The 24,919-nt window shown below is 47.8% G+C and overlaps 1 protein-coding gene and 2 long non-coding RNA genes across 11 annotated transcripts; 2 read left to right on the top strand and 1 right to left on the bottom strand.

Annotated features, from left to right (window-relative positions):
* The first annotated feature begins 356 nt into the window (after positions 1-356).
* Positions 357-4,234, top strand: LOC310899123. Its single transcript, XR_014584021.1, has 2 exons — positions 357-787; positions 991-4,234. It is a non-coding gene; the product is annotated as an uncharacterized lncRNA (long non-coding RNA).
* On the bottom strand, positions 3,443-24,289 carry NDNF (neuron derived neurotrophic factor). 9 transcript variants are annotated; one of them, XM_083835128.1, is made up of 6 exons: positions 22,793-23,023; positions 15,146-15,288; positions 14,280-14,377; positions 7,398-7,586; positions 6,202-6,326; positions 3,443-5,507 (listed from the first exon to the last, which is right to left on the bottom strand). In XM_083835128.1, the coding sequence occupies exons 3-6, from the start codon at positions 14,327-14,329 to the stop codon at positions 4,114-4,116; spliced, it is 1,758 nt and encodes a 585-aa protein (XP_083691254.1). In that variant the 5' UTR covers positions 14,330-14,377; positions 15,146-15,288; positions 22,793-23,023; the 3' UTR covers positions 3,443-4,113. The 9 variants fall into 9 exon arrangements, with proteins under 9 accessions (XP_083691254.1, XP_083691255.1, XP_083691256.1 ...); XM_083835129.1 differs by having other exon boundaries at positions 14,280-14,366; XM_083835130.1 differs by lacking the exon at positions 15,146-15,288.
* Positions 15,296-22,492, top strand: LOC310899122. The gene is made up of 2 exons (XR_014584020.1): positions 15,296-21,914; positions 22,016-22,492. It is a non-coding gene; the product is annotated as an uncharacterized lncRNA (long non-coding RNA).
* Positions 24,290-24,919: the final 630 nt, after the last annotated feature.

The following is a 24,919-nucleotide window of genomic DNA, read 5'->3' as shown; positions in this document are numbered from 1 at the left end:
AATGAGTTTGTTTATTTCTCCGGGAAATGGGCTTACACTTCTGAAGCAGACAAAAACACGGCGAGTAGACGCCGTACTTTTCAACAATGAATTATGTTACTGGTGCTGGATGAGCAGGACAATAAAATATATGTTCATGCCTAAACCGTGGGTTTGATTTCTTTTATCTGGACTTAAAAAGAAGGTCTCCCTGGAGTAACTCTGTGACCTGATGTTCTTGCTGAAAGTGGCCTTAAAACCTGAGAAGGACTGCTGGCCAGATTAGCATAACTGCATGACAGCTTGAATTTGGAACTAAACACTGCACTCACGAGGACAAGCTTTGTTGCTGTTCTTATTAGTAGCAGTATATTTTTTACAAGATAAGATAAAAATGAGTACCACTTGTGGAAAACAGAAAAGCCGGTGTCTCTAACATAGCCAAACAGGGGGAAGTGATGGTAGGTGAGAAATGACTGTGCGTAAGGCTCTATCAAGGATCAACAGCTTGCTAATACATGAAGATTTGACAATGCCAGTCCTCTAGCCTATTGTAAAAGCTTTTTATAGTGTAGACCAGCCTTCAGCCTCGAGTTCTCTACTCAGTACAAGCAAGTGTAAATGATTTGCTTAATTGAAATGTGTCTTCAGTTCCTAAATAACTCTGCAGTCTCAGTAATCTGATATGCCTTGGTGAGGAGCTGTTGCCAGTGTGGGCCACCACGTGCTGCTTCCCCCAAGCCCTGCGTGTTCTTCAGCTCCAGATTCCAGCGTGGCGTTTGTTCCCAGTGAGACATGCACCATCACTGTGAGCACTGAACTCCATTAACTCTCTATTTCCAAGCTGTTTCTATCACCTCTCAGACACGGTGCTTAAAAAAGATAAAAAGCTTTTTATGTGTCTATCTGTACGTTTATTTGATACACCTCCTTTTTCCCCTTTCTATGGCACATGTCTATCCATGATATTCTTTAAGATGTTATTATATATCTGTTTTGATGAGAAACTAGGAATACAGATGTGACAATGGACTAGCAACAGGATCCAGGCTGGTGACTAACGCAGACCCAACGTAGGGCAGCACTTCAAAGTTATCGTTGTTCTATGACCCATGCAAAATGAGTCTGAAGGGTTATTTTACTTCTCAGTGGACAGAAAGCTGTAAATTCCTGGCAAGGTAAGCCATGAATGAGGACACACTCAGCCTGAACTGCATTCACGCCTGGATTGACTGGCAGTGGTGGGGCACGAGGAAAGTTCTTCAGTCACCCGTGCTGTGACTCCTTAGCTGGGCTCGGTGCTTCAGATACACTGTTTAGAGATTTCCCATCAGGTACCTCTTTAACTTTAAAATCCACTTCAGGCACCTCCTGCTTAAGGGTGACTGTTGTATTCACCACACGGACTCTGGCGCCCTTTTTTTCCACCCTTCAAAAGAAGAACTGCCTCCCTCAGACCTCTCTCAGATCCACTGAGACCTGAATAATAACAGGGTGATTAGTAAATGCAGTACTAGTATGGTCTCAGTTTCATCCAGAAAAATAAATAGAGCTAGTTGTTTGGGAAAAGAAGAATTCCAGTGGGAGTAAAGATAAATACTGTGACATTTTCCTTAGAAAATGTAGTGTTCAGATATAGAAGATGATCATAATTTTGGAAAATTTTTCATTTTGTTACCTACTGTGAACGTAAGTGCCTAGCATGCAAAAAAGCCAAGCGAGCTGGATGAATACCCAAACAGCAAAATCTGGCTAAAGGGAAGCTGGAATGGTTATAAAATACTTTTTGAAGTAAACACTGTAATATGCCAGCGGAGGGGCACCATTCCCTGCCAAAAAAAAATAGCGCCAATGAAATGCTTACAGAGCTGCAAGTTGTTGATTTTATTGGAAAAATTCAGTGGCTTTTTGGACAGTGAAATGTAGGGTAAGTATGTCCCTTACAACTACTGAGTTAACACTGGTATCACAGACTTGCTCTCGAGGGATTCCCAGCTGTAGTGACCTGCTGCTCACCTGCACCCTGTCGCTGTAATCTAGCAGGTTTACTGTATGTTACTGAAGCCAATTAGACTTAAGAAATCACAGAGATGTTCTCAAATGAGGAGAGGAGATCATCTCCAGGGAATTCTAAATTTCATTTATTAGTGTTTTTTTATAAAATCAAATTCTTCATTTGAAGATTGGCTAGTCTTCATATAGAGTATTTGCATGTTAAAGATCTGCAACAACAAACCCTACATGTGGAACAAGGCAGGCGCTTGTACAGCTGTGAAACCCTGCTGCTGCCTCTCGGTTGCAAACTGAAATGTTCCGGTTGGCAGCAGAAGGGAAACCCTGAAGAGCTCTGCACCAAGGAGCCAAGGAAAACTGGAGAGCACCTCTACAGGGATAGAGCTTTTGTCTCTCCTATGAGCAGCCTAAGAGAGATTCACTTTCTGCCTTTATGTGGGTTTTGGTCCCTTTCCCTCGTTCCCCAATTTCTCCAAATGTATTGTGAGTCCCAAGGGGTCTGTAAGTGTTAGAACAGTGCAGTTTTATGGACAAGCACTGAAGCAAGAGACAGAGACTGTCCCATCTCTGAATAAGTCCCAACATCCACTGCCAAAGTTTGGATTGATGCATATGATGGGACCAAGGAAAAAAAAAGTCTCAGTTACCTGTCCTGAGGCCCTGAACCACGCTATAATATCGGGACTGATGAAGCATGTATCCTGCTCTTAGCCACTTGAAACAGGGTTGTTCTAGTTGCTTCTCAGAATGTGTTTTCCATTAAGCAGCTCTATATAAGTTTCTGAGTCAGTGAAGGTGACACGTGGAAAAACAAAGAAAGAAAATTTAGGAAAGATGAGATCCAGACAGTTAATATTTTAAAGAAATCTACACAATGGAAACAACTGCAGTTTAAATGAAAGTACTCATTTTTTTTTTAGCACTACCATTCCTGTCAATGGAAAAAAAAATCTTCTCAGCTTATTATTGCTGTGGTCAAAACCAGCAGCATCCAGAAAGTAAATGTTTTCAATGATAATCTAACGAAAATAACGTCTGGCTCTCTGGCGTGTTATTTGTTTGAATTGTATGCTCGCTCTAACTCAGACTGTGAACTCCTGAGGAACACTAAATGCCAGCAGCACTTGCAACCATGACAAAGCAGGACCCTTTCTCACCTGGAACAAGAAAAGTTCTTCTGTGCTGTCCTGTTCCTCCAGTGTTTCTATCACAGCAGACATGGAGTATGCCACAAATGCCCGTCTTTCAATGGCTCCCTTACAGATTTTAACCTCTGACACCAGTAATTCCTTCTACTGGACTTCAGTCACCTTGCCCCAAACGATGAAGAACAGCAAAAAAAAAAAAAAAAAAAAGGTGTGTGCTAGCTGAATTCAGCTCAAGTTTCAGCATGCCTCTTCTGTCTTCAAGTCTGTTTTTCCCCTTAAAATATCAAGAAAAAGAAACAATATATAATCTAATTTTTTTTTTTAATTTTCTGTACAGGAATATAACGTTATGGCAACTTTGTACATGAAATACATACAGTATTTAAACATGAAAATCAGCTAGGTAAGAATTTACATTAGCAATGAAACTGATTCATGTGCAGCCCAGTTAATACTTAGTTTAGATCTGTATTTTAACAGGGAGAGATTTTAATAGTTTACAATCATAGAAACATAAACATTTAAAACAAGACTCTATAAAATAATTTACAGAAACCCTACCATCTACACTGAGAGAAAGGGTGTATGCCTGCATGTCTTGTGTGTGCATAACAAGGTGGATGAATGACTTATCTCAGCCTTTTAAGTATAAAATAATTTAGGAGCAGTTCATGCAATGTGGAAGCAAAGGAGTGCCAGTTCCTTCAAGGTTTCCTGCTACCTCGGACATCTACTGAGCATCACATGTGGGTTACTGGACACATGATAATACAGTTGCCAGATGCTACAGGGAGCACCGGCCCCAGTTCCTCCAAACAATTACTTATGTAAACATAAATATACAAGCTGATATCTTTTCTACACAGTACAAATACAGGTCACAGCTTCTCAGCTGTGCAAGTAGTCAATCCGTATGCTGGGAAGTAGGATAATGTTCAGACTGGAGTTCCCTGTATCCCTGCATGCAGGGGCACTAACAGAACTTTCTCGTTTTCACCAGTTTGCTCTGGTACTTGACAGAGTGCCCTCCATGCCCTATGACATAAACGTCCAGCAGGTAGGACTTGCCAGGCTGCAGGCCCCGAATTGTCTCTGTGGTGACTGCTTTCTGTATATTCTGGCTGTGAAAGTATTTACAGAGAACCTTTTCTGATTTCTTCCTCGTATCTGGACCCAAGCACTGGTTCTGTTCTCTTTTCTTCTGCTCCTCATTGTAATTGTCATCCACTTCCTTTTTGTAGATGCAGAATTTGTTTCTCTCCTGTGTGCCAAGCCACGCCACCGTGACTGAAGAACACGTGCGGAGTTTGTCAAAGGCTTTGATTCTTGTATCTTCAGGAAGAGAAGGAAACGACTGCTTGTTAGGCCTTGTTGTTGCCAGGATCTTCAGCACAGAAGCACCTTTTTTGCTTCCTTTCAGCCTAATTAGGTATTTAGCTTTTGCTTTTCCTCGCAGCTGGAACTGCCGTACTCCCTCCACATTTTGAGACAAGAGAAGTTTGCCGTCTCTTCTAACTTGGATCTGAACAGCATCCAGACAGGAATGAACAGAGAAGGTGACCTTCTGGTGAGATGAAACAGGAGCAAACCGTAGAAATTTGGCTCCCTTCCTCTTGATGAATACATCTGTAACTTTGCCATCCTTCAGTTCGACTGTCTTCTGCTTAGCCTCCTCCTTCGTTCTAGCAAAGGTGCCAACATATGCAGTGCTCATGTTAGTGTTAGTGTTTACTGCAAACATGTCAAAATAGTACTGTGTATCAGGTTTCAGGTCAGACACTGTGAAGATATTCTTGTTCCCGATACAAACTTTGTGCAGGTCAACTCTCGGCTTTGAGGATGTCTGGCGCCCAAACTTTGATGATGATTTTAGGAAACCACGTTCTTTGCCAGCGTTGTTGTCTGTGGGGAAGCCAAAATGGGCAAAGTCGAATGGACTGAAATCCAGACCTGGCTTTGGAGCCATCATGAAGGCATCATCAGAACTGAGTTTGGCTTCAACAGCACAGAGGCTTTTGAAATTGTGTTCTTTATTGATGACTATGCAATACTGAATTGGCTGTTTCAGTAATGAGGCCGTGGGACTCGGTTTCCATGCTAGTGTCACTGTTGTACGTCCCAGAGAAGTGACATCAATTCTGGGATCATAAGGTAATTCGGGGTAAGGTTGGTCGGATTCTGGAGTAGTAGTTGCATACACTTTAAAATGCGTATCCTTCTCCGTTGACAGCAGGTCTAGTTGGTACAAACCAGAAGGGGAACTAGAGGACACAAAATACTCGACATCATTGCCTTTGTAAGAGAACAGCTCTGTGCCTTCTTCATTAGTAATCTGCTGTTTCTGTTGCTCAAGAGGTTCTGGTTCACCTAGATTATAAGCATACAAAAACATTTGTACAGACACAATCCAAGAACATGAGAAAATAAAACTCTAACAGACACTTCTACACAAAATACAAGTGTGAGATGAAAAATAAAGGTTGTATCTTCTGAGGAAGATGTTAGCATAGTTCTTTCATATCAGGCAGAGTTTGGCACTCAGGTTAAAAACACATGTAATAGAAATTGCACTTTAATTGCACATAAATGGAGTTGTGTGGACAGTGGCTACCATCCTCCACTAGACTACTCCAAGCACCCAGCTTGGATGTGCCATACCGTTCCCAGGATGGACTGACTCTGCTGCCTGTTTCTGGGCATGTTTCTGAGCCCTGCAGCGATGCCAGTCCTGCCTCTCTCATTTCTATCTTGTGTGCACCACCCAAAGCAAAGCCCACAGTGAAGCTAGGCTGCTCTGGGCAAACAGTTTGTTGTAGCAGCATCCAATCTAACTATAACTTCAGCTTTAGCTTTTACTTTTTTTAAAATGCTTTTCCTTCCCAATGTTGCTACCCACTGCCAGTTTCCTGCACAAAAGCAGGACTAGTGCTGAAGATCCAAAGACGATACAGATGGACCTGCTGCGACACTCAGCATCACACTGAGACTGGCCTGAGGCACCTTGAATCCAAGAGAAAAGTGGGACTTTGAGGCATAAGGAAAGTCTTTGATGGTTTGATACCTGAACCTTCTCCACTGGCTTCCTCTGGGAGCTCTTGCACACTCAGTTTCCACTCCAGGGGGGCATCGCAAGGTGTCACTGTCACTGCTAGAGGCGTGTTGTCCTCTTCAACCACAAAGAAGTACCTAGGGGTAGGTTAACAGACCCATAATGTCAATATATCCTGGTGGCAGCCAACTGCTAGGGACTGACTTTACATTATCAAGGTTGACCTTGGTAGGGCAACAGAGGCAAAAATCTTACTTACAGGCAAGCATGTACAGAGGGAATATAGAAAGTCTGGCAGGTGAAGGCAAAGGAGGTGAGGGGCTGAGGTCCCCCTGCCCGCACAGAGCTGCAGAGCTCACACTGCATTTTTCATGATATGGCAGAGGGGTTTCTGGCCTCCTACCCTTCTCCCCTATCAGCTTCACTTTTTGCCCCTACACTAACCATGTGCAGAATAAATGGTCACAAATGTACAAGTGAAGGAAATGGGGTCTCTCCTGAAATATAGGGGTAAGCTCTTCAAAGCAGGACACCCTTTTTATGACATGTCTAGGTAAGAGCCCTAGAAGCACATACAGGCACATGCACATTCAGCTGTCTCCCCGCGTCCTCCCCAAGTACTACATGTCACTAATTGTAAAATGTTCCTCATTTCCTCATTCACAAAGGCTTAAGGAGGTGTGTGGTATGTGGAGGACAGTGGCATTGCTGCTCTTCCCTGAACTCTCTGGAGCCTCGATTTCTTCTCCAGACTAAACTTGGTATTTTCTGACCCATAGGGTTGGGGCTGGGAAGAGGGGCAACCAGGCCAGAACTGGCTTGCACTGCTTCTTTAAAGCACAATATGAAATAATGAAGAGAGACAAATGTGGTGAGGTTAGCCTGTAGTTTCTAATTTCCTTCCCCCACCCTCTGCCTCCAGACATGGTTAGTGGCTCCACTTCGGGAAACTTCTGGGGTCTGCAGGAGCTCTGGGCTGATACCAGAAATCACACAAACTGCGTAGACCCTCAGCTGGGGAGGCCAGACTGGGATGGAGACTCGCACAGTTACTTACTTCACCAGCCAGAGCACTGGCATTTCTATTTCATGGAATAGAACTTCACAGAATTTCTCTTATTTGGATTCAGTTTTGATTTCAAACCAGACAACAAATAAATCTGCTATCTTCCAAGTACAACAACCTCGCTTAAACTGGGCAGAAATACCTTTTAGGCGTGTCTCGGAACAGGTAGCTGCTAATTTCGGCTCCATCTGGGACGACTGACGAATCATGAAAAAATGCTTTGTCCCGAATCTGCATCTGGAAGAGCTCCTCATCTCTGGTAGGCAACTTCTGTGTCCTGGAGCTGAGCGGCAGCAGCAGCAAGAGCAGCGGGCAGTGAAGCAGGAGCATCCTGCAGCAACGACAGGGATTCCCTGGTGAGGGCTGAGCCACACATGCACAGCAGAAGCTGCCCCCACCTCATCTCACGCCGCTCAAGGGAGACCGCAGTGAAGCACAGGGTTTAGTCATGACCTGTTCGTTCACGAGCTCAGGAAGACGCAGACTAACATGGCTCCTACAGGCTGATTTAATGCTGCCCAAGAGCTTACTACAGTCTTCAGCCAATCTTTAGACCCAAGCTGCAGAGTACGGGGGAGTTTAGCAAGGAGGTATGAATTTGAAAGGCTTATTCCGCCACTGAAACACATGCATACCTACAATGATGTTGCATGCCCTTTATGATTTGCAGGAAATTTCATAGTACTGCCACATGAGCACTGGGAGTACGTGGTGTAAGGACCGAACTTGCATTGTCAGAGCTCTTGGATAAAGTATGTAAATAAGATTTTTCCATCTCAAGCTATAATTGAAAGCAAGCCCACACAGTGGTTTGAAATTGGTCTCTCTCTCTCTCCCTTTAACAAAGAGCAAAAGCCTTGAACATACTTTGGTAGAGCTACAGTTTGATGTTTTGCCACAGGAGAACTAGAACTCGCTGGACATGGGACCCAGAGTAAGCACAGAGCAGATGGAGGGTACAGCAACGTCGCTTAGCAGATTTTGGTTGGGCTTCCAACAATCCTTTGAAAAGTAAATATTTCCAGTGAAATTGCACTTTATAAAAATAGAGAATTAGGAAAATATGTGATATAAACCCACACATATTCAAAGCACATTGGTATTAGCATGCAATTCAGCAGGGCTTAATCCTCAAGCCTGATGGGAATTGCAAAACACAAAAGCAGAGAATCCCTTACAAATTAGGCATAATAATTCATAATCTCAGCCTTTCATTATTATGTCTACAACTAGGTCAGTAATGACTACCCTAACGTATACAGTGGGATAGACTGCAAATCTCCTTTCACTACAGCAGATGATCTCATACCAATGGCTCTGGTAGGGGGTGAGAGGAAATGCAGCCCATTTCTGGTATGAGTACAGTGAGTTTAAACCGCTAAACGATTATATTCCTAAAATTAGGAAAAAAAAAAAAGAGTTTTAGGCCATTACCTAAACTGTGTTAGCCACTGGCTTTGGGGAAAAGCGTGGTAAAAACATTGAGCTGGCAGGAACAGTGTTATCGTACTTTGCTTGTTGCTACTTGGTTCAGTGTGCATACATGTCCCAGTCCTTATACTGCAGAGTAAGTTGATTATTGCTTCATAAGACACTCTGTATTTTTACCTTTAAAATCAAATCCACTGTTCAGTTGGTGTTTGTTTTTTTTTCTCCACATGACCTTTCTCTAGTCTTTTACATAAAAACAGTAAGTACAAGACTCCTTGAGAAGTGGCATGATGTATTTTAAGCCATAATAAAATTGGTCTTTTTCAAGCTCTTAATGAAAATATAAACATGTGCCCCTCAGGGAAGCATCAGTGTCCACCTCCTTCCCCCTCCTGTGGTTGCCTTCTGAAAACCCCAAAAGAGCCTCAGCCCGTTATTTATTTGGCGATAACCTCACAACAGCAACACAGGGCTGGGGGATAGCAAGGCTCCGTCACCGTAATTTCCCATTTGCAGGGCTTATAACACTTCAGCTCCACCACTCAGGTTTTAAATTGTGTATTTCGTTATAATTTGAGAGCTTACTGCAGTGCTCTGCCCTAAGGGAGGGAAGGGCATACATGGCTTTACCTAAGACATGTAGCTGCTACCTGCAGGCAAATAATGATTTGGCTCTCCCAGTGTTTGTCAACAGTTTATCCTGACCGGTTCCTTACCTAGATTTGGATGACAGCAGGCATGTTTTGCTGAATTCAGACCAAAGTGTTGATACTTATCACCAAAGTCAATGATATTTGGCCTTTCAGAGCAAAGATCCTAAGTCAAAATACTGTCTGACTCGAGCCACCGAAGTCAGCAGAAATCTCCTCTCATAGGACTCCAGACGAGCTCCGTGTGCTGCAAAGCACTGTTTATTGACTTTTCACGTATTATCGTTGGCCAACAGGGAAGAAATTCTTTCTAACTTATACACACCAGCTACAGCAGATTATTTGGTTAGGTAAGAAACACGGATGCTTTCTGCAGACCACGTCCTCCACGTGAACCCCCTGAAACTGCAATATCGTATATTCTCACTGTCTGCTCCAGTGCAGTGTAACTGTTATTAAAATAAACTACTTCTGATTATAGGACTACCCAGGCTAAGCTTCACTTCTTAAACAATCTTACTAGCTAATCCACTTTAAAAACTGGTAGACAGCGTTTCTGTCCCCATTAACTACTGCAGTGTAGCGAAAAGGTAAGGATTTGTCTGTGATTCCTGTAACTAATTGTAAAAGCGCTTCAGCTTGAACTTAACCACAGAAGATACGTAAAGGTTAGTCCTGTGCTCCCCCCCCAGGCTAGGAAGGCAGCACCGGCCCATTTTATATGTGAAATAGCTTGCAGAATTGTCAACTGTTAATGAAAGACAAACCTTTTACAAACTTGGTTCCTTTACAAGCAAGTAGCAAGCAAGCAGGATTTTGAGTGCCTTCATTTTCACATAGCCAACCTCTGAGACTTTAAATGGGAGCAATTTTCATACATGACACTTCCAAAGGTGGGACACCTAAACAGCAAAGAGGCACTGAAAACTCACCAAGTTTTGGAAAAAACTGCTGTCAGCATTATACCACCCTTTCACACAAGTTAATAAACATACTTTTTATTTATATATATTTTTTGCAGGGCACTGATTGATTTCACATAGTTTTAAGCCAAATCCTCTACAATTCACTCACACAGAACACCAAGAGAAAAGCAAAAAGAATTTCTTTGCTCCATGTTCCTTTCTGGACAAGCTCACCCCTGGGCAGTGACTTTGATGGCATCCCTCTGAAAACGTGCGTAGTGCCTGTGAGCACATGCACTAGTGCAATGCCACCCCGCTCCTGAAAAAATCCAACAAATGTTCCTATTTTCTTTGTGCCAAGTGGTCCGAGCACGGCCCAAACCCTGCCCCCTAAAGCTCGCACACGACGTGAAGTACGCTGTGTGATTTTTGTTCTCCAGACTGTGCCACCTCCTAAACGTCTTTTGTTCCCTCTTCCACGAGTTCGCCTTGTTTTCTTTTCTTTTAAACTCAGAGTCAATATTTTATTGATATATTCCTGCTGACTGGAGGGATTTGCCTGCTGTTTATCACTGAATTTAAGAGAGAGCCAAAGCAAACAGTCCTAAGTGAAATAATAAGCGCTGCTCGCCTTCTCCGGGATTGCAAAAGTGCCCTCTAACGGCCCGTCCCCACCTCTCGGGTCCTCCCCAGCCCCTCTCCTCTGCAGGGCCTGACACCCGGGGGCCAGGGCCTGCTCCAGCCCCTGGGACGAGGTGACAGCCATGGGCAGGCAGGGGAAGAGGCCCCGGCCGCTGGCTGCGGGTCTTTACCTGAACAGAGTGAGCAGAAGCAGGCGCTGAGAGCTTGGAGCGAGGCGTAACGACCTCGAGCGCCTCAGCACGCACTGCCTTACCAGTTTGGTTTTTTTTTTTCCTTCTGAAAGTAGAAATAAATAAAAGTCTGGCCATTTTATAAACTTGAGCTGTGAGCATACACATGAGAATTGTCATTAAATCGGATCTGAGCTGATTACAATTACACTGACTACAATTCCCCCCTTCCTTCTGAGCGACTTATGCTCGAGCAGGGAGACTTCCCAGCCTCTCCAACACCCCATTTACACACGCTCCGACCGGCCTCCAAGACATTCCCGTTCCTAACTCCATCTATATGAAAGACCTGCAAATATGTAGGCAGACAGTAATTACAAGCCAAAAGGTAGAGGCTAACAGGATCTGCAACTGGCTTCGCTTTCGTATTCAGCGACAAACCAGCTTTAGCTCTCAGGCCGTCCCCGCAAAGGCTGGAGCCGCCCGTGGTCACCTCTCAGCACCTCGGCCTGCCCAGAGCGCTCCCTCACCTTCATGACTGTCTGCGGGTGACCATCAAGGACTTGCAGTAACAAAACAAAAAGGGCCTGGGTTTATTTGAAGCAAACGCATCTGGAATAAGTGAAACCTAACGTTTGATTACAGAGAGTAGAAAGTGAACGACTGTAATTTAGCAGGGATCATTTCAAGGCACTGCCTGCCACAGTGCCTTTGTATTGCATTTTCCTTTTCTTGTGTGGATGGTTAACTTTTTTTCCATCTTATGCCTTGTTTTCAAACTCCAGTGTACTAGGTTTTTTTTAGTTGTTTGTATTACCCATGCTGCATCTCATAATGAGTCTGCAGATTTATTGACCTGATTTAAGTCTAGCTTTGGAAATGAAAGGGCATTGTGTGACTTCCTTTGACTTATAGGAATGCTGCAAGTAAAGAGTCTGTGAGCTTTTCCATTATAAACTTCACTTCCAGAGATATACAACACAAATATACGCACCTCAGCACACAGAGTTATCGCCTCAGACACAGAGCAATTTAAAAGCACCTACCAATTTCAACTGTAATATAATTAGTCATTTTTAATGTGTAAAGAATAAAGCCTTTGAAATTTTAAAGTATTTACTGGGAGCTCATTGATTTGTTTGCTTAGGGGGAGTCCAAAGAGGGAGAGTGAAGGCACGGCCTTTAATACTTAAGTTTCCCTAAAGGATCTGGAAAACGTTTGGTATGCCTTTCATTTGTTTTTTTTGTTGTTGTTGTTTGTTTGTTTTTAAAAGGAAAAAGCCATGCTCCAGCAGGCTTGCTGTCTGCTGCTGCCTTGTGCCATGCCAGAAGTGCCAGCCTATGACCTGAAGGTCACGGTCACCCCTAGGGACAGAGGGCAAAGAAAAGGATGGGCAGACGCATCACCCGCTCAGCCTGCCAGAGCAGAAACACTTATGTGGGGTGTCGCGGCTGGCAGGGAAGGAGCACTCATGCCCCGTTGTGCCCCAAATCCCTGGATTAAAGGTCCCTAAGCACGCACGGACACAACAGACTCTAATGGTGCCTTTGAAGCTATTAGGGTCTACCCTGTGAAATATCTGTGGGTTAACTGACCGCCTCTTGCAATTTCAATTCAATCCATGGTTTGCCTTTGCTGGAAGTATTGTTTTAGCAGAGCAAATCACAGTAGCATGGGAAAACATCCAGCTATGCAGAAATAAGACCATATGAAGAAATACGGGTACGTTTTCATCAAATCTTAATGAACAACAGTGGTGATGAACTGCAATTTATGGGAGAGGTTAACTCTGAAGGGGTAATACTGTAAAATGTGGAGCTGTCTCAAATTAGACATGTTGAAAAGCAAACATACTCAGGGAGATACGGTATCAAAAATCAAATTTTACATGGACTATTTTGTTTCCAAGCTGAGGCGTATTTATTTTTCCACTTTTAGTGGAAACAGATTCAACTGCGATTATATCAGGATCGCCATCCTGCAGCGAGCAGTAGCGGGATGCTTCAAAAAAAACCAGCTGAGCCAGGAGATCCCAGCTGGGACTCTTGAGGAAATGCCTGGTAGCTCTCCTCCTCCTGTCAGTCACTGCCCACATACCAGCTCTTCACTCTTCACAGCCACTTCCACCCACGGGTGAGTGTCAAAAACAAACAAGGAGCCCCCAGCTACCTCCGGTACAACGTCCAGTTGTTCCCTGATACCTCTGTTGTGAGGGCACAGGAAGACGTGTAGGCTACTACTGGCAGCCAATTGCTGCAAGACATGGGTGGAAGCCTGCTGCACACTTGACCCCAAACCACACTTGATTGCCCTTCACAACTCCAGCATAAATTGGCCTTGTGGCTGGCACCGTACCTGCTTGTTCTTCCAAGCCCTCTCAACATGCCCAGACAGCTGAATGTCCTCCACAGAGACCGCAAGTAGGGTGATACCGCTACAGGAAGCTCTTTCTGCAAGAAACACCAATTTCAAGCACTGCATCCAAAGCTGAATGCACAGAAGGGGAATTTTTCAATTGTCTCAGCAGGGTTTGAGCCCCAGTAGGAGAAATCAGATGGGGCAGAGAATTCTGAGTTTGCCCAACTCCAGACCATTTAAGATAACCAACTCTGAATGCCACGTAGTTCTACAACAAATCTTTCATCACAGGATCTTGAGGTGTTTTGTAACAGAGAGCAATTATTATCCCCTTGTTACGAGCAATGAAAGTAGGGCAGCAAATTTCCTTGTTCACGGAAATCCCAATATAATCCTTTCCTTTAATCACTAAACAATAGCCACTTTCTAAGGCCAAGTCCCTCTGCCTTGAGCACGGCTGTGTGAGTGGATGTCGCTGCCTGTCCATAATGAATTTCAGCAAGAGGATTAGTAGGGAGGAGCACACCCAGACAATTACAAACTACAGCCAACGCCAGCACATTGCCGTTTGGTACAAAGTTTCCCCGTGCTTCCCTATAATAGCTCCAAATGACATCACGAGCAACGGCCCCTGCCAAAACCCTTACGAGACAAGGGTGGTTGGCGTGTCAGGGGAGGACAAAAAGCAGAACCGCGGCTTGGGAGTAGGATCGAGTCCGTGCATCCTCATACTGCCGGGCCTTGGGCTGAGGGTCAGAGAGACCCTCGGAGAGCTCTGAATTGCCATCAGTGCGCTGGAATTGCTCATGCACTTCTTTCCTTCCACTTTTTGATAGATGACTTAAAAAAAAAGGGAACATTGCTTACTGCTGCGCAGTTCCTTTGGGCATGCAGAGGCCGATTCCTTCAGCTTCCATCACAAACACAGTTTCTCCAGCATTGGGAATAGCAGCACTGGTGGACACCTCAGAGCAAAGACATGACAATGGGAATTCACACACACATTGCAGCAGGCACCCCAAATGCATTTGCAAGGTTGGATTTTGGATTGTTTCAGTCCAGGAATACTCGTAGATAACTAGACATGGGACAAGGAGCAAACGTAATTTGAGTGGGGAAAAAAGCTATTTCTGGTCCATTCTGCTCTTTCCCATGTTTTTTCAATCTTATCCTTATTTCCCCTGCATTGCTTGTAGTTACACCTGAATCACATAAACCAGGTTCTCAGCTGACTTTGAAGGAACTATGCCCTTTTTTACTGGTTTGAGCTTCTAGCCCCATATTACTGCTGAGCACAGTACTACAGATTATGCTGACCCTCCAACATTTCCAGCTCCTCAATTATCATCAGAATCCTAATTTTCCAATGTAATTTATTGGCCAAAATTGGATTCCTTTTTAATATTATCTGCCTTCAGCTTTGCTTTAGAGGCATGTACGGGGAATTTTCCTCCCTACGAATCCTTAATGCACCACCACTAAGGTGCTCTCTCACAAGGACTTGTTACATACCACAGTAACACTCAGATCCTGTGTCCCATTTTCCCTAGCCAGAAAAGGGTTGCTGCAAATATGTAAACATTCGTAAAGCATTTGAAAAGTACGAAATGTAGTGCTGACGGTACCAATACTGACATATTCCCACTCTAGCCCACAGCCCACAGGCAAGGGCTTCCCAGGGCCTAGCAGGGGCACCTGCCCCACACTGGTCTTTGCCACCCCCTGAAGAACACCTGCACTGTTTCCTCGGCACAACACCAGCTCTGTCAGCTTCCTTGGAGGCTGCACGTGGATGTGAGCACAGGGAGGCTCATCACAGGTGGCCCACATCATGGGGGGACAATCAGCCTTTCTTCTGCACCCTTGCTTTCGTAGACTGCATGGGGAAGGATGAGAAAAAGCAGCAATAATAATGATAATAGTATTACTAATAATAATGTGTACGAAACAAGTGATGCACAATGCAATTGCTCACCACCCGCTGACCGATGCCCAGCCTATCCCCGAGCAGCCGGCCCCCCACCCCGGCCAGCCACCCCTATATATTGTTTAGCATGACGCCATAAGGTATGGAATACCCCTTTGGCCAGTTTGGGTCAGCTGTCCTGGGTCTGTCCCCTCCCAGCTCCTGCTGCACTCCTAGCCTGCTCGCTGGCAGGACAGAGCGAGAAGCTGAAAAGTCCTCAGCTTGGTGTAAGCACTGCTCTGCAGCAATTAAAACATCAGCATGTTATCAGCGCTCTTCTCATCCTAATCCAAAACATAGCACCCTACCAGCTACTAGGAGGAAAAGTAACTCTGTCCTAACTGAAACCAGGACAACAATAGCTAGATTTTCCCAACTGACATTTATTTCCTTAGCATCTTGCTTAAAAAAAAAAAAAAATCCAACAGAGGGCAGCTCAGTAAACAGAAAATTGCTGGCCACGGAAGCTAGCTGCTCTGAAGCACTTGACTCGTCTACCTGTGGCCACACTGCGCTGCCCATCGCTTTGACTGACGCCAAAGAAAATCTGACTTTCTGCTTGCCCCAAACACCCCAACTTCACACGGTGGCTATCAGGTGAGGTTAATTCTGTCCAGGCCCAAGCACAGAGGCTCCAGCCCTGATTTCCCAATCCCCTCGCTAGTCACTGGGACACACGAAAGCAGCAAATGCAGCCGAGGCTCAGAAGGAAGCAGGGAACCATACGATGCGGCATGGCTCAGTGGCTGGGTGCAGCCAGCATCATTAGGCATCTCCAAGGCTAAGGAACCATGCCCAGAGAAAGCATTAGTCGTATGGACCCTGCCTATGTGTGCATCTTCCTCCTCTTTCCTAGTGAGGCTGCTTAGCTTTGGTTCCCTTCCTTTTTTTGGAGGGCAGCAGAGCGGAGGAAGAGAGCGCTGGGATTGCCCACGTGTCGGTGCAGTGGGTGCGAGCAGCCCCTCTCCAGCGCTGGGCTCTGGCCGCTCGGGATGCCCACGCCCTGGCCCACTGCCACCACGGGGCTGGCAGACCCTCCCAGCCCTCCTGCTCTCGCCCAGCCACACTTGCAAAGGGAGAGAAGTTACAAACAAAGCAGGTTCAGAGTGTCTTTGGGAGCTGCCGGGCTCCAGGGTGGTTGTGCAGCGGTTTCTGGTTTTCTAAGCAGCTCTAGCTGCATCCTTCTGCACGATCAAGCTGAAAAGTTTCCAGCGATGCGCGCTCAAATCAAAGTGCCATGGGAGCCTCAAACCCACCAGGGCCAGCTACAGAGCTGTGGTATGGGATTTGAGAAACGGCTTACTGACAGGGCAGGCTTCAGCCCCATGCCACGGCTGGACCAGCGTTTGTTTGTCCAGCCGGGCAGGCAAAAGGTCAGTCCTTCATCTCGCCACCACAAGCCAATGCGCAGGGAACACATGTGGGCAGGTAGATCGGGCTGCCACGGGTCAGTGAACATCCAAACAGCCCCACGGCCTTGTTACAGCCACCAGTCCTCCTCGCCTGACAGGAGAGAGTAAGGGAAGCAAGCGGGAACAAAAGGAAAAGGGAATGAAAGAAAAAGGAAAAAGGGATTTCTGCATTAGGAGACGGCTGGAACGCATGTCAAGGGACCTTCCCTTTCCAAAAGCGAAAGGCATGGTGAGAGCTGTGACATGGGAGCCAGGCTGCCTTCTGGGGGTGCTGCTTTGCTGGCAAGGAGGGAAGGTATTGCTCAAGGACAAAGTGTCATTTCAACATCACCTTGAACGCTGCGCTGCATAAGCAAAAAGTCATTCACTCAAGAAACCACCCGCTCTTAGGTGCTTTATCCACACAAGGCACTTCAGCAAGCCACGGAGGTCTGGGCTTTTTTTTTTTTTTGGAGTGGCGTGGATGGGCATTTGTGGCTCAATTTTCAGGGAAAGAAAAACCTTCTCGGGTGGGTGCTGGATGCCCATCAAGACGTAGTACCTCTGCCCATGCCACAGAGCTGGCTTCGCCCCGGTGAGAAGCTGAGCAGCGCCCAGCTGCGGTTTCAGGTACCCGCACTTCACCTTCACGTAGCGTGGGGTTCCACGTGGCTCTGCCCAGGGAAACTGCAAGCAGCTGCGGGATGTTTCAGCCTACTAGAAGCACATATCTCCAGGATGTATGTGTTTGGTGTTTACTAGTTAAAGCACTGATTGTTGCGGTTTTCTTACAGCCCTGTGACCGCATTTTCTTAAATGAGTGGGGATTGGAGCGAGCACCATGACCTGACGTAGCATGCCTTAAGCCTGCATCCCTGCTGTCACACGCTGGCAAGGGGTGTCTTACTTGCTGCCTTAAGATACTTGGTCAATTCAAATATTAAAAGACTTTAAATCCAAGTTTTGCTTTGTTCACATGGTGTGAAAGGGTCTTAAAAGCAGCTTATTTTTCATAGGACGTATTATTTCAACTATTGTGCTCTAACAGGATTATAAAAGTTTTAATTGACTGACAGTAAATCTTCCCTGCAAAATTGCAACTTTAATACCTCCTAGGACTGTTAGGATTTTATTCATTATTCCTCATTACTGAAAAAACAGTCAGAGAGCGCCCCTAGGGTCTTCCCCAAATAAGGAGGAGATCCTATTAGTTCCTACAAATCACACTCAAGTAAGTAACTCTTCTCAAGAGGAAAAACCCACAGAGAATTACATGCAGCTTTAGTAGAGAGAGGAACAGCAAGAATGTCGCTGACGCTGCTCGAGGATGTTTTCCCTTGCATCCAGAGAGCAGCTGGCAGCTCTGGGACACTTGGCTTTCCTGCGTGACCACCAGCCCCGTCTGTAAGCAGCACAACTTTCATCAGGCCCTCCAAATGCTCAGACACGTTTGGACTGCTTCAATATAAACAAATGAGCAGTAAACCTGCTACACCTAAATGAGGTAGCACGAGAAGGTGAGTTCGCCTCTTGCTGCTACCCTGGCTGCTTTGTAAAAACCCTCTCCTCTGAGCAATCCCTGTATCCAGAACCTGCAATTTGGCTGCAGTACGGGCAAGGTTAAAAGCGAGAAAGATGAAAAAAGCATCATTCTCACCCCGATAAAGCTCCAACCCTCCTAAAAAAATAAAAAAAAAGCAATGTGCTTAATTGAGAGAACAATGCTTTTCCCCTTTCCCCCTGCAAACCGCAGCGGAAGCGCCGCTCCCGGCAGCGTGTCACCTCGTGAGCGCGCGAGGGTCACACGGAGGGGCACTCATATCCGGACCCGCGGAGAGGGGGATGAAGTGAGAAAGAGAAATTATTGCCTTTCGCTTTCCAGGTGCTCTCAGCAAGGACCACTGCTTCTTATCTCGGCTGTCACGCAATCAGCAAACATCTCTCCAACCGCCCCGCTTAATTGTCCTAAAAGCAGCCCGGTCCTGCAGTACCGCATCCCAGGGCGGGCTCGTGCTCACCAAAACCAAACAGCCCCGTGTGCTCTGGAGCAGCCAGCGTGTGCGTGCATCCCTCCGGCAGGGCAGTGCGTGCACCTTTTTGTTTACCAAAACACAGACAAGCTGGGGGTGAGGTTCTCACACCGCCAGGCCCGCTGCTTGCTTGAGCAGCATTTAAGAGCTGAGCACAAACCCCAAACCTGTCCCATAAAACATCCCTGAGAAAACTAACACCTTTTTGGCCAAAGTTACAGTATCAGCTATCTCGCATGTGGACTGACATGTCCTACACGACCTGCGTGCTCCACGAAGCCATCCATGTAAACAGATTTTCCACCGGTTCCTGTTACAGCTCGGTGCTAACATTCATCTTTCCCCAGCACAGCAGCCATCCTTGTCTGCTGCATATTGGAGAATTAATTCTGAAAGAACAAACTTCTTTTCAATATTTGCTCTCCCCATCCCTCTTAATTTATTTCCACCTTTAGGCACGTTCTCCTGGAGTTACGATTTATCGCCGTGACCCGTTTCCCGATCTAAGGGCAAATACTTCCTCTCCTAATGACATCTAGTTAAAGTTTTCAAGCATATCATCTTCGCAGCCTTCACAGCTCCTCCTGTCATTGTTAGATTATTGGAGCAGTTTTCTCAGGCAGAAACGATTGCTGCTTGGTCTAACAAGGAGTTTTGTCGTGGAAGTAGCACACTCAGTCACGATGCAAAACAAAGTTTGGGGAACAGAGCTTCCACAAGCTTTTTGTGATTTCTCCAGGAGGATGCTCACTTTTGTTTAATATTGCTCAAGCACTACTCAAGTCCTCTCTTTCTCATTTTACCCAAGGTTTTCCCTTTCCTCTAACATAATTCAGGTCCCTTCTGCATGCACTCCTGCTTGGGCAGCGCCCGCAACCCCTCCATCATCCTGACGGGCCGTACCCTCAGTGACAGCGAAACGCGCAGCCCCGCGGCACTCACCGTGGCACCACCCTGGCTGCGAGCAACACAAACGTCAGGGGCTCTCTGCACGCTCCCACGTGAGCCTCACCCCAAGCACATACATCCTGACGCAAAGCCCCTCGAGGTTATCGTCCCCAAAGGCAAACCAGGCGCTCCCAGCAGCAGGCGCTCCCTTCTGCCAGCACTCACAAGCCCCTTCCCCTCCTGGGGTGCAAGGCCCTTCACCCCAGCAGCCCGCGCTCCCCTCCTCTGCGTTTTGTAATCGGGCAGGCAAAAACAGAGCCAAGCCCCGGCGTTGTGTTAACTCCTTATTAGCGGCTGGGATGGCAGCCCGAAGCAGCTACACGGTGCTCCATGCCAGCAGCGTCGGCTGCTTCGAGCGTGCTGAGCGAGGAGTGTGCGCGTCTCATTACGCTGCCCTTAACGCAGAAAACGTGCTCGTTCTGCAAGGCTGCAGGGAAACCCGGCACCCAGAGGGTGTCCATAGGTATAAATGAGCAAATCCACCTTCTGAAAATAGAAAACTTAAAACCAAAAAGCCGGGGAATGAAAAGATAAATACCCACTTAGCAAAACGAAATAAAATCAGCTCTAGAAAGAGGCGAGATGCTGAAGGAGGCCTGAAATAGCCCCTTGAAAATAGTGAAGTAATGGGCTTACAGTTTTATTATTCACATAAAGTTTAGCGACTTCAAAATGAAGGCGAAGCCAAACACGACCTGTTATCCCCCTGAAATCTGCACTGTAATCGAAGCCAGTGCCCAGATGTTCTGTGGTAAAATCTGTCGCTTCGCTGCAAGAAAGCCCCACGTACCCTGACACACGCTCCTGGCTTGCCTTCGTCCAAGCCCACTTAGATTCTGGATTATTTTTCTAGCAATCTTTTAAACTGCCGGGGGAAGCATAAAAGGTGGTCTCCTACGAAACCGTTTGATACCATCCTGAAGTGTAACTGCTTGCAGAAATAAATCAGGATTTCTTTTTAATAAACTGTTTATTACGAGTCTTTCGGAACGTAAATTGTAGAAGACAAAGCAGGGGCTGAGTTTAATAAACATCTCATCTCATTGTACATACCAAGGCAGGAGACCCTGGCACACCGAGACCGAAGCGCCCAGCAAAGCAGCTCTGGCACCAACGGGGCCACGGGGCAAGCACCACCGGGTGGCCCTGAGCCCAACCGAGCCTCGCACCCGAGGATTCCCCCAGTACCCGAGCACAGTGCCGGGACCCCATCCTCCACCCCCGGGGCCTCGTTCCCCACCAAACCAGAGCCGTAGGCCGGGAGCTGTAAACGTCGGAGGATCGGCGAGTACGTGGCGAAGGCATCTGAGCTTAGCAGGGAACGCGGCGCAGGCGTTACGTGATTTTGAACAGCTTGCTTGACAGTTTGCACCATATTGTATTTATAAACATTGGGGAAACCAAAATGCTTTTCCTCGGTGTTTCCAAAGGAGTCATCCACAACAAAACAGACGTGCAGGGCAAGCCCACGCATCCCAGCGCAAAGGCGGTTCAAATTAGAAAAAAAAAAAAAAAAAAACAAGAGGCCCCTATTAATTTAAGCAGGGTCACTCGGGCGAGTAATTGCTCAGCATCCCACGCGGCGCTCAAAGCCCCCAGCACCTCGCGGCCACCCAGGCCTGAATTCACGCGGGGCCGTGGCGCGAGGTAGCAGGGGCCGGTGACACCGGGCACACAGGGACCCGCGAGGTGGGAAGAGGAGTAGGCTGGGGAAGGGAGGATTATTTTGGGGGCGTTACAAAGCTCTCTCCAATTAGGAGATTGGAGTTATCTGCTGGCAGGGAACGTCAGCCCGCGAGGAGCGGGTATCGCTCTCCGAACGGAAGGAAGCGCGGCCACAGGACCCCAAATACACCCACGCGGTGCACAAGGGACATGCGGTGCACCACTGCTCATTTCTGATGCTGGAAATAGAACATGAAATCTCTCTGTGTTGAAAAAAGCTCTCTCCTTCTTCGAACCCTAACAAGTTTTGAATTCTACACATTGCTCCGTGTGCTCCAGAGACCCTCAGCGGTGCTAGAAAGCCGGCCTCGGCAGCTCTTCTCTCGCAGGTATGCACTTTGCTACGAGGCAGGAGTGGGGCAGAGAGGATGAGGCACCCTGACAAGCAGCACTCCGAAACACCATTCCTCAAATAGTTAGGAACCAGCCACTTCCCAAGCAGGTGAGGCAGAACCACCAACTTTTTCTCCCCGCTCCCTTACTGCGTGGCAAAACCTGCTGACAACAGGTAATGCCCAAGCACTCTTTTTTTACGGAAACCAGGTTATGCCCGAGACAGCCGTGCCTCCCAAGTGTCACTTGCACATAAATCACTCTCCGCAGCCGCCCAAGGAGGAATTCACCCTCCAACCCCGCTCGCCTCTTCCAGCTTTACACGCCGCCAACTCCACCGGCTCTACCAAACACACTACCGAAGCCGGACGCCCACCACAGGCCGCTGCCGGACAGCGGCTGCAGGATGCCCCGACGGCGACGCACTGCCACGTTGGTCACCCAACGTCGCCTGCCCTGGGGACCCTGCCTCCCAGCAGTGACACACTGCGAGCGTTTCGTGCCGGGGAGGTCAAGGCCTGCGGGAGGCTCACGCTGGCGGGGATGCAGCACCCCAGGCGTGCCGGCCCTTGGGAGCGCCGCGCTGGCCTTCCGAGGCTGCAAGGCACCAAAGTTGGATCTGCAAGTGATTAAACAGCGCTCTGCAGCCATTGTCTCTGCGCTGCCGAAATAAAAACGCAACCCACAGCAAACCCCTGCGCTTGCATCCCACCGCGACTTGCCCGTCTACTTTTTTTCGGTAGCCACTTTTTTGTCTGTTTTTCTTTTTTTTTTTTTTGTTTCTTTCCCCCTCCTCTACCCTACCGACACGAAGCACGACGCTACCGGCACCCGCGGTGCCCGGCTCCGGAGGACGAGCGGGGGCTGCAGCCCGGGGGCTGCGGCGGGCAAGGAAGAGGCTGAAGGGGGGGACCCCAAATCCCGCAGGGGCTGCGGCGAGGGGCTGGGGGGCTCCCCGCCGCCTCCCGGCCGGAGCCGGTGCCTTACCTTGCGGCGTCCCGTCCCGTCCTGGCGCTCCCACGGGGGGCGGCGGGGCCCGGCTGGTTTTTTGTTGTTGTTGTTTTTAATTTTTAATATTTTCTTTTTTTTTTTTCCGGGGTGGGGGGGAAGGCGTTTTCCCAACCCGCTGCAGCGGGGACTGTGTCACGCCCGTCCCTCCGCTCCTTATAGCCCCTTCCCTTCCCCACCCCTCCCGCGAGAAAAAAAAAAAAAAGAAAAAAGAAAAAAAAAAAGAAAAAAAAAAGAAAAAAAATAAAAATAATCAAAAAATAAAAAAACAGGGGGAGGTGGAAAAGGGGGGGGGGGGGGGCGTGGGGCAAAGTTGGGGGGCGCGGAGCGGCGGCGCCCGTCGCGTCTCGCTGCTGCCGCCGGGGCGGGCGGCGGGGGAGCCCCGCGGCCGCCCCGTCCCGTCCCGTCTCGCCCCGCCCCGCCACCGAGCGGCCCCGCTCCGCTCCCCTCGGCCCCGCGGGGGGCGGAGGGGCGGGCCCCGGGGAGCACCGGCCCTCAGGGCTCCGAGCCGCGCCCCCCCGCCCGGCTCCCCGAGCCCCCATCGGGGTCGGGGGAGGGGGGGGGGAGGTCCGCAGGGATGCCGGGGTCACCGCATCCCCCCGCGGTGGCCGTGTGGTCAGAGGTAGATTTAGGGTTTGGGCAGCCACGGGGGGGCTTCTCGGTCTTACCTGCAAGCTGCGAGGAGCGAGCGGAAAGTGGCGCTTGTCATTTAGCAGCAAGGAGGTCTCCTCGCTTTTTGTTTCTTTTTTTGGTACATCGCTCCCAAAAAGCGCCGCTACGTAAGCGCTGAGCAAGTTCTCAGCCAGAGCAGCTGCTGGGCACTGGCCCTGAAGGTACCCGTCCCCTCCCTGCCGCCACATCCTACCTCCGACAGCTTGGGGGAGGGAGGGGGCAAAAATAAAATACAAACTCCTTTTTTTTTTTTTTTAGCAAGATTGCTGAGCAAATCTGACAGCAAAGCCTTGGGGAAGGAACGCAAATTGTCCTCGTCTGTAGGGCAACAATCAGCTTGGCTCTGCGAAGGCACAAACCCCAAAAGAGCTCGCGTCCTCAGGGACACGTAGCTGTCCAGGCTGCTGCTAATTGCCATTAGTTACTGCCACTTACCTCCCGCTTCGTCAGCTCCCCGAGTAGCCGCTTCTCTCGCTGCAAGCCAGCAAAAAGTGCCCAGGAGACTGCTCAGAAATACAGGTTTCCCGAAAGAAACACGGGATGAAGGCAAGCAGCCCCATGGGAACCCCCAATCAGTCATCGTTCTCTCTTCACGTCCCCGTTTCTATGTATTTTGCTACTCTATTTATCATTCTCAGATAGGTTCAAGGGTGGGAGTGTGGGGAAAGGAGGAAAGACAGAGACGTTTAGGATGAATTTATGTGTAGTAGAGGAGAACCCCAAAATACCTGGTGCTCGCACCCAGCGTCCCGGCTCCTTCCTTTTAGAGGAATGTTTGCCTCCACTCGCGACACCTCAGTAAGAAAAGCAAACAAAAAAAGCTCAGCACCTAAATCAGAGAAGATTAAAAGAACACCTAAATCAGTGAAGAAGACCAAGGGCACTCTCGGCAGCTTCCTCCAAGCCTTTGAAGCATGCAGGAGCCTGCAGGGAGCTCAGTGCTCGGGTGAAGGGAGGCAGCTACCTTTGGGTGCCCTGCGTGGCACAACATTATTCTGGGGAGCCTGCAAAAATGGCTGGCTCTGGTTTGAGGTCATTAGAGGTAAAATATTGCTGCCCAGCAAAGGAGCTCTCGGGACCGCGCGCTTTGCACACAGGCAAACAGATTATTTTTAACCTGAGGACAGCTTTAGTGCTATTGTTCTTAGAGGGTATTGCTGTTTGTGATTTCAGTGGGAGCGAGATGACATCCCCTGAATATGATTTACACGGACACTGACTCTTCTGCAAACAGATAACTGTTTTTTGGAGGCTTGCAGCTCCATCTCTATCAGAAGTGTAGATCGCTGTCATGATTTAAAGCCCGGCACAGAACTACGCTCAGCCAAACAGCTCGAGCACTCTGAGAACAAGATTTGCCCTTCTCAGAATCCACAGAGAATGAAAATACTGAGACTAGGTCTGAAAGGCAGAGCTGGGAAATAAATGCTGAAA

The sequence above is a fragment of the Anser anser genome (genome assembly GCF_964211835.1).
Source record: "Anser anser genome assembly, chromosome: 4".
NCBI lineage: Eukaryota > Metazoa > Chordata > Aves > Anseriformes > Anatidae > Anser > Anser anser.
Note: the sequence above shows the minus strand (reverse complement) of the source record. Positions and strands in the feature narration are given on the sequence as shown.

Coding starts and splice junctions, on each gene's coding strand:
- NDNF (XM_083835128.1), bottom strand. CDS start 14,329: ATGGAAGCTGAAGGAATCGGCCTCTGCATGCCCAAAGGAACTGCGCAG. Junction 7,587..14,279: donor CCCAAAGGAACTGCGCAGCA/GTAAGCAATGTT, acceptor TCGTTGCTGCAG/GATGCTCCTGCTTCACTGCC. Junction 5,508..6,201: donor AGCCAGTGGAGAAGGTTCAG/GTATCAAACCAT, acceptor CTTATAATCTAG/GTGAACCAGAACCTCTTGAG.